This window comes from Aythya fuligula, chromosome 2 (genome assembly GCF_009819795.1).
Source record: "Aythya fuligula isolate bAytFul2 chromosome 2, bAytFul2.pri, whole genome shotgun sequence".
NCBI classification, from domain to species: domain Eukaryota; kingdom Metazoa; phylum Chordata; class Aves; order Anseriformes; family Anatidae; genus Aythya; species Aythya fuligula.
In genome coordinates, this window is record NC_045560.1 from 29,390,590 (window position 1) to 29,408,397 (window position 17,808).

General features: G+C 37.7%; 1 protein-coding gene across 1 annotated transcript in view; it reads left to right on the plus strand.

Annotated features, from left to right (window-relative positions):
• SCIN (scinderin) overlaps positions 1 to 17,357 on the plus strand; it is a 47,766-nt gene extending 30,409 nt beyond the window's left edge. Inside the window, exons 5-16 of the mRNA XM_032181054.1 lie at positions 873 to 965; positions 2,245 to 2,377; positions 4,338 to 4,426; positions 4,627 to 4,842; positions 6,318 to 6,439; positions 6,640 to 6,730; positions 10,759 to 10,929; positions 11,423 to 11,600; positions 12,094 to 12,215; positions 13,740 to 13,817; positions 15,170 to 15,230; positions 15,743 to 17,357. Of these exons, the coding sequence (XP_032036945.1) occupies positions 873 to 965; positions 2,245 to 2,377; positions 4,338 to 4,426; positions 4,627 to 4,842; positions 6,318 to 6,439; positions 6,640 to 6,730; positions 10,759 to 10,929; positions 11,423 to 11,600; positions 12,094 to 12,215; positions 13,740 to 13,817; positions 15,170 to 15,230; positions 15,743 to 15,876 (1,488 nt within the window). The 3' untranslated portion in view covers positions 15,877 to 17,357. The remainder of the gene's footprint in view (positions 1 to 872; positions 966 to 2,244; positions 2,378 to 4,337; positions 4,427 to 4,626; positions 4,843 to 6,317; positions 6,440 to 6,639; positions 6,731 to 10,758; positions 10,930 to 11,422; positions 11,601 to 12,093; positions 12,216 to 13,739; positions 13,818 to 15,169; positions 15,231 to 15,742) is intronic.
• Positions 17,358 to 17,808: the final 451 nt, after the last annotated feature.

Here is a 17,808-nt window from a genome sequence, read left to right on the forward strand (position 1 = left end):
CTACTATCTTCATTTTAGGACATAACTCTATAGAAATCCATAAAATTCTGTGTGCAACAGAATTGGATCTGGTCATATATCAGTCAGTATGGAGAGGTCTTGCCCTGAATAATGAGTTACTAGGATTTAATAATAACTACCTGACCATTACATATTCTTGATGAACCTCTGTAAATTTCTTCTAGTAATAGTTATTATAAGGTTATCCATGGTGTAACAGTACTATGATGTAAAAACTACCACACTGCTTAAATTGATAATCTGGTCATGGAGCAAAAATTGTTTTTACACTCTATGATTTTTTTTTTCTAAGAATTTAGCTATTTTTTCCCCCTGAAAATGAGATTAAGAATCTGTAAACATAAAGATTTTTGAACTCATAATCTGATATTTTGTAAGCAAGATAATAACTTCAACTCATGTATTTCACTTTGATTTAATTTTATTCTCAAACATTTGATGAGCAATGTCATTCCAAAAATTTTAACACCTGCTTACCAATGCTATAGAAGTCAGTGGGAGGAAAAAGGGAAGACAGACATATAAACAAACACATAGGGTAGTAGTAGCAGATAAATCTCTCGTGCATATGTGTCTTTCCATCCTTTGAAGCTTTAAGTAATATACCATTTCCTATCCTAGCCTATACAAGACCAGCAAGTTGGCTTGCAGGAAAGGCAACATGTAGATCTAAAGATCTGACACAGTTATTTGCAAAGAAGTCATCCATGAGTTTGGATTTAGATTGGAATTAAGTATAAAGATAATCCTGACTAACTGATTACTGGGATAACACATTACAATTTTGGGGTATTTATACTGCAGAAACTACAATCTCTCTACATTGATTTTATTATTTTCTTCTTGTATAGGTTTTAGGGGAGAAGCCACAGCTTCCTGAATGTGGTGGTGATGATGATGAGGTGGCTGATATTACAAATAGGAGAAGTGCTAAACTATATATGGTAAGTAACTTTATTTTTGTGTTAGGTGCACTCAATGGTAATCATGCATGTAATACCTTCATTTATGGAGTTCTGGCTTCAGTTACAGAACTGCAATTGTGTTGGCTGATTTACAACCAATGGACAAGGTTCTCAACGGATGTCAAGACAGCCCAGAAGAACCAAGGAAAAAATATTGATTACAGTCCCGTTTACTCAGGAAACAAATTAAGCATAACCATTCAGTGAAGGCCAAAGAAGAGTTAGTTGGTTTTAATCAATCTACATTTCCAGTCTTTTTGATTTTAAAAGAGATAGTTGTAGTAGACATATATGATTTACTTATTCTTAGCAGAGTTTGAGAGATGTACAGTTATGTTATATTTTTCTAAGTAAAATCCAGAAGAATTTAAACACAAAAGGCCTTTCTTTTGTGATGCCCGTTTTCTTCTTCCTCACTTTCAATGGCTTAACACTGACTGGGACAGTGCCAATATCAGAAAATTAACCATGAATGGATTTTTTTACTCCATTTTATCAGTAGGAATTTTATGATTACACTTAGCAAAGTTAAGTTTTTTCCTTGTATTTAAGTAGGCATACTGTTCTTGCCTAGAAGAGGCATGGAACTTATCCTTCAACCTAACAGTACAGTATTTTATTCACATGCAAGTCTATACAACTACTTACTTCTCTCTAAGTATTATCTTTTTAGCCTTGTAGGAGTGAATTCTAGAAGGTTATAAAGGCCTGTATCAATTTACAGAGGTTACAAAGCAGATTTTGCAACAGGTCGTATGACAGCTTTATATTAAAGAACTGTATGGTATAAATGTAGATACGTAATTTGTCAATAGTGGTGTAGGACTATTTTATCATAGTTTCAAATGCTCTTGTTCAGTATGTATGTGTACCTTTGGCTTCAGTGAGGGGTGCTTGGTAGCAGAGGATGACATCTAGGGCCTCTGCTGGTTCAGCAGAGCATAAAGATTGGACTGATGAAGGTATGCATTTTTAACTGTGAGCTGTTCATTGAATAAGCGGTCGAATTGAGAGTGGAAACAAAACTTGATTTATTTTGAAAAGCTGTGAGACAAGCATCACTAAAATTAACACTACATCTCCCTCTACTGGATGTAATATGAAATGAAACTAAAACTCATTAACTGCTTACCTTCCAGCAGGATACCAACGTCATACATAGGAAGGGTAACTGAATTTTATAGTAATTTGGGGAGTGGAAATTAGTTTGATGATCAAAACCAGAGTTGATCTAAGTTTGTAATTTTTACTTTGTTAGGTGTCAGATGCAAGTGGATCCATGAAGGTGTCGGTGGTAGCAGAGGAAAACCCTTTCTCTATGGCTATGCTTTTGTCTCAGGAGTGCTTCATTTTGGACAATGGTGCTGCAAGGAAGATCTTTGTGTGGAAAGGTAAGAGATCACTTCTGTCACAAATGCAAAAGGAACACAGACAGTTCTAAGGAATACACACAACACCCACTGAACAGTAGCAAAAAATACTGGCTGGACACAGTACCCTGCACACAGTTCTTCCTTGGCGTGGTCAATGGACAAGGATGTGAGTAAGGGCTTTGAGGCTGAATCCTGTCTAAGGACAATTTTAAGGCATCTGAAAGCCTGGGTGCTTAAATGCTTACCTAAGTGGCAATTACAAAGCAAACATAAATAATCTTTGATTTTATGATAATCCTGCAATTTTTGTATATTACTATCAAATCTCTATCATCCATGAGAAAAATATGTGCATTGAAAGTTTGATAACAGGTATTTCCATACATTGTTTCCTGGAGGTGTGAAATCGAAAGATGAGTAAAAAGTACAGTCTTCATGTCCCAGAGATCAACTAAAAGCATAAGCTTACAAATACTTTGATGCTTCTTTCTTCCTTGTGACTGGTTCTCTGTGGTATCACAATGCTTGTAGGACTGTCTGCAATTTTTCTGACTGATCATTTTCCCAGAAGGGAACTGAGGAATTAGGTCTGGACACCTTTTACCTGGTGCTGCCATTGCATCCAGCATTGAGTATCTCTCCTTTTTTGTCTGAGGTAGTGTATTAGTTATTGGCATTTGCTTTAAATGTGTGGCATTTGATTTTCTTTTTACCACACGCAATAGCAAATAATTAATCAATGTGGTTGTCAAGCTTCTGAATCCAGGAAGCATTGTAAACATTTTGCTTTAATATTTCATTTGCAGATAGGAATGTGTCCTTTAAAGCAAAGCATTTTGCGTGCATTGTGCTCATATAACCTAAGTTCTACATGAGCCCCTAATTCCTGGTTTTCCCTATTCACCTGACAGCTCCTAGAATAACCAACCCAATAGGACTGGGCATCTTATATACAATATACATCTTATGAATGCAGCCCTACATGCTCCTTTGTGCATCCTCACTTTGCTACTGTTGGTAATGATAATATGTAAAACAAACAAAAAACCAAAAAAAACCCTCTACATTAATCTGTGAGTCTCACCCTTGCACTGGGAGGCTGTAGTTATCATCTCTACTGGAAATCTTCACAGAATCATAGAATGGTTTGGGTTGGAAGGGACCTTAACGATCATCTAGTTACAACCTCCCTGCTGTGGACAGGAACACTTTCCTTTAGACCAGGTTACTCAAAGCCACAGGTTGCTCAAATATTCAAACCACCAAGCTGAGGACTGCGAAACACTTTGCTAATAGTTTCATTCAGAATTTCATACAACATACAGATTATCAGAGCATCTTTGTAGTCTACAAAGATGTACCTCTTAGTCTAAGAGTTCTTTCAAGTATAGTCATTGATAGCCAGCTGGGTCATAGAACACATACAAAAAAAAAGCCATCCCACAGACACTTTCAGAGATGTCTAATACTGAACAAGGCTGAGCAAGGAGCAATGGGTAGGAAAGGGTGGTGGTAAATTGCACAGCATAGCGAGATATAAAGGGAGTTGCATCTACTCAGTCTGTAGAACAGTGGTGGTACCTGATGAAGGGAAGGCAGTTCTGGACAGCACCTTCATTTAACACATTGCAGCCCAGAAAGGGACAATTCAAAGAAAGGAAACAGGTTATTATTGTTGGATGCATACCTTAAACAGAGCAGATGTTATGAACAGCATTTTTTAAACAGAAACTTACAAAGAAAAACAAAATATTTTTTTCGGTTACTTTAACTGTTTTCAAAACCACCAAGGTACTATTTTGACCATTCAACTTTGTATGAATTTTATTTCTCATGCTATATCCAGCATTTGTGTTTGTTCAAGACTGAAGCATTGGCAATGCTGAAGAGAGAACCTGTCTCAAGGACATCTTGTTTTTGCAGGATCTGTGAGCTCATTGCCCTTTCTCATGTATTGTTATCCTTCTGTTTTAACTAGGCAAAGATGCTAACCCACAAGAGAGAAAGGCTGCCATGAAGAATGCTGAAGCATTCATACAGCAAATGAATTATCCTGCCAACACACAGGTGCGATCTATTTATGAGATGACACCAACAGAGAATGAACTCTGTTAAAGACTTTGTTTTTAAATCAAAAAAAAAATAAAAAAGGGCATGTAAGACCATAAGGACAGTGTTTCACTGACAAATAATTAAAAAAAGTTTTTGTTCGAGTAACCATGTCAGTTTTGTTTTCCTTGCATCCCATGCTTCTTATTTCATTGCAGATTCAAGTGCTTCCACAAGGAGGTGAAACACCAATTTTCAAACAATTTTTCAAAGACTGGAAGGATAAGGATGAAAGTGATGGCTTTGGCAAAGTGTATGTCACAGAGAGAGTGGCTAAAATTGAGCAGATTGAATTTGATGCTACCAAGTTACATGAGTCTCCACAAATGGCTGCCCAACATAACATGGTAGATGATGGTTCAGGAAAAGTAGAGGTAATTTTTGTGTTGTAATTAACAAATATGCAATTTGCACCAACACGGTTTCTTTGGTTTCTTGTAACAGGCTAAACAGCTACTCTGTTTTGCCATTTAAACTGTGGCATAGAGTGAAACTACATTAATCATAATGTTATTCTTACCACCAGAAAAGGTACTTTGAAGTGGGAAGTGAATCTCTATGTCAGCTGTAAGCTGATATGTCACGTTATTTTGATACTCATGAAAGATATTGTAGCAGTCATCAGCAGAAATCAAAGAGCAGAAATGTCTTCCCTTTCGCAGAATACCTTTTAAAGAAATACTTTAAATATGGTCCTTATCCTAAAGGAATACTTTTAGCCTACATCAGCTTGAAATCTGGAAGGGGAAAATTTCCCCTTGGAGTCAGAAATTCAATCCATTTTATTACATATATCTTCGTGTATCTATCCTATCTGCTTCTTGTCCCTAGTGGGTCTCCCAGGTAGCCTGGATTTGAAGAGAATGTGATGGCTTTAGAGTCCTTCTAAATATATCCATATCCCATTTGAATCTCTTTAGATTAGTCTTTCACAGTATTGAAGTTAATATCTTTGGACTACACAGGCTTTGTTTGTCATTTACGAGCACTAGGACAAGAGGCACTGGCCTCAAGGTGTGCCAGGGGAGGTTTAGGTTGGATATCAGGAAAAATTTAATCACTGAAAGGGTCCTGAGTCTGCTCAGGGAAGTAATTAAGTCATCATCCTTGGAGGTATACAGAAAAATGCGTAGATGTGGTGCTTAGTGATATGGTTTGGTGGTAGACTTGGAAGTGCTGGGTTAACAGTTGGACTTGATGGTCTTAGAGGTCTTTTCCAACCTAAATGAGTCTGTGATTGCACCAACATAGCCTATGTTGGGATTCTGGAAGTAAGAGGAGGGATAAATACCTACAGTCTCACTGGTATATTTTCTGGCTTTCAGACCTCATCCTTGGGATGGTCCATAGGCTTGAGACACAGTGTTGAGGTCTGAAGCATTTTTTGTCATATAGTTTTAGAAGTATGATTTTGGAGGTCAGTCATTAACTGAATTGAGCTGTAGTGAATCAAATAGGAAGAAATCTGCAAAACTGTATGTTATTTAACTACAGTGTTCCTCTCACAAATGGTATGATAGTTCTATTGTAAACCAAAATATTGTGCTATTCATGTCACATTATCATCTTAAGACATTAAGAAAGTATGTTCAACATAGCATTATGTTGATCGAGTGACATTAAAGCATCAGGACAAAGAAAAGTATACTGCAGTGGCTTGTTGGTGATCGCTATTCATTCAGTGCATGTAGGGTAAAAAGATCCACTTCAAGGAAGAATCTTTCCTGGCTTTATAACATAACACTTGGCTACATAAGGAAAGGCTGCTTAAGGGATGATACAGTAAAATGCTCCTTAAAGTGTCCCAGAATGAAGTTCAGCGTTTCCCAATGATTTCTGTGTTTCCCAGATCTGGCGTGTGGAAAGCAGTGGCAGAGTTCCTGTGGAACCCCAGACATATGGACAATTCTATGGTGGTGACTGCTACATTATTCTCTACACTTACCCTAAAGGGCAGATCATCTACACATGGTATGTTTGGTCAGCTTGCACAGACCACCAGCATGTGGATATTATTTTATGCTATCTTTTTGTCCTGCTCATAAGAGTAGAACCACATGTAAATACAAGATTATTTACTATGTATTTGTCATGCAGTATAAACTCTGGATCATTTTGAAACTGGACTTAACTATTGTTGTATTGTTTGTTTTTTACCATACCTTCCTCAGGCAAGGAGCCAATGCTACAAAAGATGAACTGACAGCATCTGCATTTCTGACGGTTCAGCTTGATCGCTTATTGAATGGTCAGGCTGTGCAGGTTAGTGTCTTTCAGATGAAATTCAATACAGCGTGCAAAATAGATGCAGAAACAATGAGAAATTAAAGGAAGATACAGTGTTTGAAGACTGGGATTATCAACTGCTCGTGGTGACTGCTTCTGTGCATGTATTTTCTGTGTAGTAAGATATTTAACTTTCTTTCATCAGTGAGTAAACTACCTGAAATTACATATGTTTACAATACCTTAATGTTATGAAGGTTTAACCATGAAGCCCTGTAAACTTATCTCCCTGCTCACCCTGCAGAAAATCATGCATGTGGCCATACCATCAGATTTTCTTAGAAAATGGTATCTAATCTTTAACCACTTCTAAGTACTTAAGTTGCAGAAGATGGATGTATCTGCTTAATTAAAAAGCAAACAAGTTTGTGTTCAGTCTTCTTGTCATCTACTCCTTTCTACAGATAAAACCAAACTGCCAGTTACTTGAGTTCATTTCAAAATAATCTAGTTTTTCAAAGTTCTGCCTTTTCTTCACACAACTAATAACACTGTTTTCTCCTCATATTTATCTTAAAATATCTTTCTTTCTTGTTGGTGTTAACCTTTGGAAATTATAGAGTTACTTTGCAGAGCACTAAAGAGCCTTAAACTAGGCCTTTCTATATTTCATTAGCTATGATTATTAACAATCTTCACCATTATTTTCTTCAAATATTAAGGCAGAGTAACTTCCAGGTACATTTTAGGATTCACCTAACTTGCTAGCCTTTTCTCTTTGGAAGATTTGTCCAAGCTTTTCTCAAATTAATAATGAGTTCTTCGTAACCCATCATGAATGTTTTTTTATACCTCGTAGTTTACCCACTTGCTGTGGAGATTGTTTTATGTCAGAAAGGACAAAAAAAAAAAAAAAAAAAGAACACTTAGAAAGTCAAAGAACTTTCCCTTTTTCCTTTTCACTGAAACAGAGTTGTATGCATACAGACTATTTTGATAACTGACCAAACGTCAGTGTCTACAGAGGTCTGTATCAAGCTAAAGCACAGTGTGTTCCTTTTAAATCAGTGGAGATTCCCCATTTTAATTATCCCTTTTGAATGTAGAGAACAGAGATATAATACAGCCTAAAACTACCTTTTCTTTCCTTCAACTTTCACTGACTGAAAATTAGGTTTTAGTCCTGCCTAGCTTTACAGACTGTGTACATGGCCTGTGGAGACTGAAGGATAAGATCCTCCTAGGGCAACCCACTTTGAAGCAGGTGTTTGACAAAGGAATAGCCATGTGTGCCTGCCTTTCTGTCTCCTTTTGATTATACAGGAAGCTGCAATGTTTAGCCTAGGCAAGACACCTGACTTACAGAGAACAAAAACTGGGAGAAATGAAAGCCACGTGAAAAGCCAGAGCAGGGGAACCAGACAGAACTGTGTCACAGGGTCTGGCTTGACCCAACTGTTGTGAGGAACATAACTTGGATTTTCCCATCCCTTAGTGCCTTAAGCTCCACAAAGCAGGATACGTATTTTCACTTGCAGAAAGGGTCTGTGCACTGGCTCTGAGGAGACCTTACAGCAGACTTCCAGTACCTATAGGAATCTACAACAAGGCAGGAAAGAGACTCTTTGTCAGGGAGTGTAGTGATAGGACAAGGGGTAATGGCTTTAAACTAAAAGAGGGGAAGATTTAGATTATATATTATGAAGAAATTATTTACTATGAGGGTGTTGAGTCAGTGGAACAGGCTGCCCAGAGAAGCTGTGGATACTCCATCCCTGGAGGTGTTCAAGGCCAAGTTGGATGGGACTTTGGGCAACCTGGTCTGGTGGGAGGTGTCCCTGCTCATGGCAGGGGGTCTAGGTGGTTGTTTTAAGGTCTCTTCTATGGTTCTATGACATTGGCAGGTAAAAGATGTGAGATAAGCTAGTCCTAGCATGACTGCTCTCCTTTCCTCCCTAGTGAGGAGGCATGTGTAGGGGAAGAGGTGGGAGGCCTCCTGTTTTCACACAAAGGCTCAAGCAGGAAGATGACTAAGGGCAAGCAGGGATTTTCTAGGTACTAGAAGGTAATTCTGTACTTCCCATTCCTTAATTACCAAAGTAAGGGCTTCCCCCACCCACCAAGGTACAGTTAATTTAGATGGCAGATGATACCTTTAGCTATTAATTAGTTATGATTTATGATTGAAATCACATTAAGGAAGGATTAAAATATTCCCAGTTAATTATTCTTTGAAATATTCTTAACATATGTTCTATCTTTGAACAGAGTTCAGCACAATATGGTCGTTCCCCATACCCATGACCAATACTAATACTACAGAATTACTACAGCAAAAATAACATTACTACCAACAGCTGCACTAATAATAAGCTGTATTATGAAAGCTGAAGGACATCCATCGCACTGCAGTGGACATGATACTTAAATTTTTTTTTTAGCCTGAAGTGAATTTAATAATGTATGTGTGTGGATTACTTACATGTCTGTAGATTTGTATGCATATGCATGCCTACCTAGAACCTATACTTAATATCTGTATAAGCATTATTTGAAAGGTTTAAACTATTCTATTTTTGCTCACTAGGTGGCACTACAGTACAAATTACTATTAAAAAGCTGTGACAGCATTTGTTTTGCAGGAACATGTACATGTATGTTTCCCTCAGCATTTTTTTTTTTTCTTCCCCCTTCATTTGTAGAAATCCTGCTACAATTTCGCAGCTTGGAACCCACAAGTATACATGTTCTGGGGCATCCTTATCAGGCAATGTTACTAGTCTGACCAGCTGTGTGCTAGCTAGAAGCACTGCTTTTACTGCCCACGACCACCTGCTAGACTGGAGCAGCCCTTCCTTCTTCAGCTCCTTTGCTTCCCACTGCCTCCAGCCTCACCAGGCAGTGCCCAAGGGCTGGCACTGGTGCTCTCCACTTTTCTGCTGGCTACACAGTATGCCTTTCTCCTTTCTTTCCTTCCCGGGAGTGATCCCCAGGAGTGGCTACAGAAAGGTGGGGACCTGCAGCCCTCTTGGTGGAAGGGGCCACAGAGACCCCGTTGTGCAGGCACTGGGTGGGGAGCGAGGGCTCAGTGACTCAGCTGCCCACACCCTGAGCTCTGCTATCTGCAGCTGAATACAGCAGCATCTTCAGTGGGCTAGCATTGCCACATCTGGGTATTTTGCTCAGAAAGCAGAGCTAGAACAGCTCCACCCTGCACTAGTGCCTTCCTCTGCTTTCCTGGAAGGCAGTTTCCATTTATTTCCTATTCTCTTTCTCCCCAACCTTTCTCTTCTGTCGTCCTCCCTTTTGTCATCATCTCATGAAAGATGCAAGTCACTTATTTCCTGTATGAAGCTAGGGGAACTTGGATAGGAAATCTATATATGGTGTAGCTTTTAGCAGTCACTTTTTTGTTTGCTTCAGTGGGAAAAATAAAGGATACTGTCATAAAGAAAGAATAAACAGTTGTATACAAATAACTTTTATAGCACGTTTAACCTAAAAATAGCAGTTCTTCATAGCTCAATGTTCTTTGAGTTTGTAGTAATGTCTTTTGTATCTGTAATAGAAGCTCCTTTTTGCCATCTATATTATCCTCTGCAAGATAGATTTATGTTCATCTTTTCCATTCTATTACAGATAAATACACATAGAAATAGTAAAAAGGATGAATAACCAACCTCTTCTGCTTAAATACAAAGCCCCTAAACTTCCAAGCTATTTTAAGGGGAATTAAGTGGCACTATGAAACTCTATGAAATGACAGTTCTTTTGAAAAAGTGTAATTTTCTTATTGCAGTAGGTAGCAGCCATTTTAATCAGCTAGACATGTTAGAAGTTTGAATTCTGTCTGTGTGTTAGCATGATTGACAAAAAATCTCACAAATACTATAACTTTACTGCGTCTGGAACTATATTTTTAGACCTTCTTAGTTTGCCACTTCTCATTCTCGCTAACATTCCTAGCTTTATTGGCTAACTTCCCCTATGCAATTCAACAAAGCCTAAAAATAATTACCTGTGTCCTTATGTTTCTTTTATTGCCTTTCTTTATCTACATACAGATTAGAGTCGGCCAAGGCAAAGAGCCTGCCCATTTACTGAGCTTGTTCAAAAATAAGCCACTTATTGTCTACAAGAATGGGACATCCAAGAAGGAAGGTCAGAAACCTGCTCCACCCACGCGGCTCTTCCAAATCCGCAGGAACCTGATATCCATCACCAGGATTGCAGAGGTAAGGTCACCTGCTAAGTAAAAACAAATATTCCCAGTGGGAAATGGTGTAGCTGCCATGATCCCCTCTATTTCTGTTGGGTAGTCACATCTGGTAGGAATGCAGAATCTAAATCCACTGCTCTGTGTGACCAACCTATCTCAGAGATCAAAGAGAATACAGTTTAACTGGCTATGATCAATCTATGTGTTTCAGAGGAAAATGTAGGAAAATGCGCAGTGAACAGTCAGCTGGCAAAGAACAGACAAGAAATCGGCAGCCCTTATGAGACAGTCTTTCCAACTGCCAAATCATTTCAAGATCTGTCCTTCAAGTCAGTTCCCTATATCAAGTGAAGTACTTCTCTAATTTATGTCAGTATAAATCTAGGGAAAAATCAAATTCAAAAAGCATAGCTGATAAACATCTATCTATACATTTTATATAAGCATGCAAAACATAGATCACATTATTTGAAAGACAGAAGAATAAAACATTTTTTTTCTTGATCTAGGTTGACGTTGATGCAGTGTCACTAAACTCCAATGACGTTTTTGTTCTGAAACTGCCAAACAATTCTGGCTACACCTGGATGGGAAAAGGAGCAAACAAAGAAGAAGAACAAGGAGCTCAATACATTGCCAGTGTTCTTAAGTGCCAGACTACTAAGATTAATGAAGGCCAGGAACCAGGTTGGTATGAAAGCACGCGGTTCTGAATGGGCAGCTGAGAATACACAGCACTGCATGGAAATATAGCCTAAACGTTTTTTACAATTATATAAGTTGTAGGCAGAACCATATGCTCACTATCTCACTTCGAAAATCTAACAAAACATTTTACCATGGACATCTATTCAGAATTGACTGAGGCACAAGTAGTGCAATGCCCTGGATGTCTCTAGGGCAGCAGCAGGAGCTGCAGAGGAGTGTGGTCCTTTCTTTACTCTGGGTGACTATGAGGGGAGGAAGAGATTGTTCTGTCTGGGACTGCTGCAGGTGACAACCTTTATATTATTTTGACAAACTGGAGGAAGAACTGAAAGAAAATAACTGGAAGAACTGCTGTCTCATCTTTGAGACAGCAAAGAAGATACTGGTCAGGGATTCTTGAAATAGTATCTAACAAGATAAACCATAAAATATCAAATCCACTGCTGAATAAATTATATATTATGTATTTCAGAGGAATTCTGGAAAGTACTTGGAGGTAAAAAACAATATCAGACTTCATCACAGCTTTTGACAAAGGGTGAAGATCATCCCCCTCGCCTGTATGGTTGTTCTAATAAGACTGGCAGATTTATTGTAAGTGTGGATACTTTCCCTTCTCTTTAATTATATAATTTCTGGTATATTTTAGCTTGGGAATCATCAGGCATTAAAGATGAATTTGGGGATCTGTCTTTTCTTTGTGTAGGTAGTAGTGCTTGGCAAGAGCTAGAGAGTTGAGGTTTGGTGCGTTGAATCAATCCAAGTGCAGAGAACAGACAGAAGAATAAATAGCAGAGATGTCTGCATAGCCTTCTCTAGCCTGGGACTAGAGGCTTGCAGATGCAAGAAGCCAGAGCATTTGCTCAGTCAAAAGCAATTGTGTTTTTGCAGAGCATTGCCAGACCACTGTCATTTCTTTGAGAAAGTGCAGGTCAGTGCCTTGGCCCTTACATGCTTGATAGTGGTGGTGATGAAAATAAATGTCCTGAGCCCTTGCCAAAAATCCTTAGCAGCCTGAAATTTTCCATAGAGATTTAGGACATGTAATTAATTCCTCTAGGTAGGAAGACTTACTTCCTTAGCAGAAATACCTGGAGCTGTATGCTGGGTATTAAGTCAGTTCAGGCTTAATTGCTTACTGTATTCTGGAAGAGTAACACTGTGTCACTGTTTGACAAGGATGCACTAATTTTTAGGTAGGAGACATACTTGGCTACCTTCTCTGCTGTCTTTCAGTCAATTCATTTGGAGAGGGATAAAACAAATAGGATCCTTTAATAAGGGCTTCAAAATCTTATAAATGTAGTAAGGCATATACTTCTAGCAATCTTCTAGCACGTGCATTCTTCTAGCAAGCTTCTAAAACACTCCTGTGAAATACAATAATAGTAACAAATCTCACTATAATAGCTTTCTGGGAGCTATGCACTTGTGTGGAAATTCCCTATCTCCTGTAGCATTTCTGTAGTAACTGAATCACCATTGTTAGAGTTCACCAGAACAGGTAGGTCAGATCACTCTGAAATTCTGGACACCATAATGTTGTGGAGTGAAAAAAGGAATTACTTCTGCACCATATGATCCCAATATCTCTAGCGCTCCTATGCATAGTCAAACCCTTGAAAGCCCTTCACAAGTAGCAAACTAACCATTAGCTAGCTACATTATTACATCTGCTGCTTATACAGATGAAAATTAAACTGCTTTCCTTTGTACCTGTAAATCCGTGGAAGAAGCAAGCACTCCGTGCTTCCTTTAGGACTAATCCTCAATGGCTTAGTCAGCTATAATGTTCAATTTTCAAGTGACTGGAAAGCTTACTTAGATGTGTATTTCATCACTGAGCTCACCACTTCCAAATTGATGTTGTTTCTTTTCCTTATTAATGAATGCAAGCTGCATGAATATATCAGCTATAAGATTGATTTAGTTAGTTTGGTACAAGTTGCACTATGGCAATTTCCCTGTACCTTTCTTCTAGCAGACCTCAGTCCCAATTTACAATAGTCACAATTTCAGTTATCCTTTTAACAAAATCTTTGGTTTGTCTAAAATCAGAATATCTTGAGAAATTATTACAGCAAAGGCAAAAAATACTCACCATAGTATCCTTTTTAGATTGAGGAGGTCCCAGGCGAATTCACTCAGGATGACTTGGCTGAAGATGATGTCATGTTGCTGGATACTTGGGAACAGGTAAACTTCACCTTTTTTTTTTTTTGTGATAAAAAGAATTTATTCTTAACAAATTAGAATGTAAGATGGGAGGAAAAATCACCTTTGTGAAAATGAAAGAGGTTTTGTTTTCCTTAAATTATACCATCAGGAGCTATATTTTCTGAGCTATACGATGTTCAAGTGTGAACATAAATGATTGAATTTCCAAGTGTAATGTGACACCATGGCAGATATTTTCCATTAAAACCAATGGAGACTGCAAGAGTAGAAGCCCCAGCTTTGTTCTGAAATGTTCCTGATAATGTTCTTGACTTTATCTCTAATATTTATTAATTTTAAGACAGAATGCTATTGCAAAAAACATATGCAGAAACCACAAAATCAGAGTAGTAGTAGCACCTATAAAAATCTTATTAGAGAAGGGGACAGACACTAGACCTTTACACAAATTTCTTCAGAAGAACTGGCTAGAGGGTATTAGAAATAATCTATTTCTAGATTATTTCCATCCATCATTTTGCCAGGTTCACAGAAAACTGAAAATGTTGAGAACTTTTCAGATGACAAGCAAATTTAGGTGTGCTTTCAGCACTCACAATATTTCTCACAGTATATTCTCTCTACTCTTTGCCACTGGAAAGGGGGAGAAGACCACAGATCCCATGTTTTGTCTGTCTTCAGCCTAACTCCCAGCAAAAGAAGGCTGAGATTTTAGGAAATGAGAAGGAATGTCCAAGACCCATTCAAGAAGGAGCAGGGGGGGAAGGCAGTATTAAGAGATGGGTGAAGAAGGTGTTTGGACATACTGACTCAGATATGAATGAAAGAAATCTGGAAAATGGAGCTAGTTTCCAAAAGAATTCTTGACAGGAAAAAAAAAAAAAAAAGCGGGGAATGCAGGTTGAGGCTCTGGCTGTTGGATTATTCAGTGGAGTATTCAGTTACCCTGTGTAGCATGGGCCACAAGGCACAAGTGTTGGTGCATACTCAGAGCTCGATCCAGAGACAGCTCAGTTCAGTGTTTTTATCTACACCTAAAGAGCAATTTTCTTGCAACCATGTAAAATATAACCGTGGAAAAGGTAATTAGAGTCTTTTTCATCCAAGTCCATGAAGTCCAGCCATCCAGTGTCAATAGAGTGGTGAAATTTTTTGTATAGAACTTGTCTCTAGCAAAGGAGGAAAAACAAACAAACAAACGAAAAACCACACCACTAACTGTGGCTTATGAAAGCTGTGCATCTCTGCAGTACTTTCATAACATAAATTCTTTCTCCTAGTGGAATCAACTATTTTGTGGTTTGTTGCCTGCTGCACAAAACACCCTTATAACAAAGTGGGAGCTAAATTGTTCTCTCCTCTATTTGCAGGTTTTTGTCTGGATTGGAAAAGATGCTAATGAAACTGAACGACAGGAATCCGTGAAATCTGGTAAATCAAATCAATTTGATGGAATTCCAAGTGAAGAAACATCAATAGTATTTCAATAAATGAAAAGATGTTGTAGAAGAAATTTAGTTATTTTTACAGTGTTGTTTAAAAGGCTTATAGGGCTTGTTAGGATTTAATCCTGGATAAGATTATTTTTCTTTGAAATGTGACTTAAAATTCATTGTATCTTTATTATCTGTAAGTTTTATGAAAAGACTGGAGCCTTTGCATTTGCACTGCACCAGCAAATGCTTTCTCCTGGTCAAAAGCCAAAACATGGCTGTATGGCAATAGTCTGACCAGAGTAACAATCCTTGTTTTAATCTGGTGGAAAATTATTCCACTGGCAGCTGAATCAGCAATTACTCGATCATTTCATTGCCTTTGAAATAATTTAATTGAATACTTTATTATTATAGCCCTGGGTTCTTTCACTGGGGCTTTTAATGTATTTTTTATGCCAGAGGAATGAACTAATATTTTACATGTTTTATTTCCTCTCTGTTTTTTAGCCAAACGCTATATTGAAACAGATCCTTCTGGCAGAGATAAGGGGACCCCCATCATTATTGTGAAGCAGGGGTATGAGCCCCCAACATTCACTGGCTGGTTCCTGGCTTGGGACTCCAACAAATGGAAAAACTGATGTACCCGAGAAAGCTTCAGTTTCAAGCCAAAGAGTGATGAGAGCACATCTATTTTCTAGTATTTTTAAGCATAAGCTTATGCAACGATATGATGCAGCTGTTGTTACCCTTGCCCAAGCTTTTCTATGAATAACTTAGAAAATCTCAGCACCGGAAAGGCTAAATGATAATTATGAACTTGTCAAATGAGGTAGGTGGGGCTACATGTGGAAAATATGGGAAGTGCTACCATACTTTGTTTAATCAATGAGTTCTTCACACAGAAGCTGTGGATCAGTCACTGTGCTAAAATGGGCACATAATGGGCACATAGTATTCTGCCTTCACTTAAAAATGGAAACTAATGCCAAAGAAATTCTTTTACATTAAGGTCAGCATAATTTTGTGCAGAATTTGGCCTGATGAAGAACTAATTCTACATCTCATGTAAAATTTCAGATGCACCCAGAGTGGGAGCTTTGTCTTGCAGGGGGCAGATAAGAGATGAGTATTTCAACAAAGCTGTTCTTAACATGTTTGTTTGCTCTTCTTGGTAAAGAAGCTTTACTTAGTTAGTAAAGTTTGAGCTTTGAACAGTATGTTTGTAAGAATACAAAATCAACAAAGCTATTAATAGCTTTCTTAAGATTTCTCTATGTGAACCAGCCTCTAGCTCCAGATCTTTTTAACTGAAGCTTTTAAACACATTCTAGGGCACTACTGTTTTTAAGTGGAAGCAGCAGTAACAGCTTTAAAAATACTCACTCTGCCTTAACCAGACTGCACTTAAGCCATACTTTGTCCTGGTTGCCTTACTCAGCAGTACTCTGTTTTTTTTCTGGCATGGAGAATGCTGACATTGTCAGGTGCAAGATGTGTTTTTAACTCATTTTCTACAGATCTCAGTCAAACATCAGCAAAGAAACACCTTGTTTCTGTAACATTCCACATCCTGGAAATTTGGAGTACTAGTAAGCACCACATAATAAGGCCTTATCCTTTTCTCTCAGTTATTTCAATTTTTTGTTTTTATTCTGGTGAATTTAAGAGTACATTTTCAAAGTGTATCATTATTATTATTATTATTATTTGTAGGTTATCCAGAAAAGTCTCCTTAAAAGCATTGGGAAAAAATCTGCTACAAATTTTAGCACTGCTTTGAGCACTTATCCTATAATGCTTGTTTTAAACAATTTGTACAGCTGTAAGTCATGTCAGCGTGGCTTTTTAATGAACGCTTTTCAACTCCTTTACTGTTCTCATAAGTTAGTTTGGAAAAAGGAATTTTAGTCATTTTTGTATTTTTTACTATGATTGTGATTTTGAATCTGAGTTATGCAAAAGAGTGAATTTAGTCTGAGCTCATGTCAGTGACAAAAGAATGGAGAAGCTAATTGATTAATTCTGTGAGCTTTAAACATTTGTTTAAATTTCTCCTTAAATAACTAGACTGTATCTGAATGTCATTTCATTCAAAATAAAATTACAAAACAGTATTGTATATACAGAGCTGATTTTCTTACCCCTGGCATGTTGTTGCTTAGTGGGTCCACTGATGTCTAGAAAACCTTCTTAAAAACAAACAAACAAAAAAAAAGCAGTAGATACCTTCCTCTTTAGATGGACAATGCAATGATAAATTGTGTGTGTGTTTGGTTTTTACTTTGAAGCCATTTTACCCAATGGAGAGTTAACTCTTCACACCAATTCTAAAGTTACAAAGCCATATGAAAATGAAAGAACTGGGTACTTATTAGCCTATTATTTCATCCTGAAGGAAAGCTACCACTGCTGTTATTAAATTCTTTTTGGCTTTACAATTTCCTGCTTGCAGAAATGATCCACTACAGGAATGATATTTTAATCAATAATAGGAAATGGGTCTAAGCTTGTTTTTAAAGCATAGGTCTTGCTTTTTATTTATGGGAATAGAAGAAGAGATGTCATCCTTT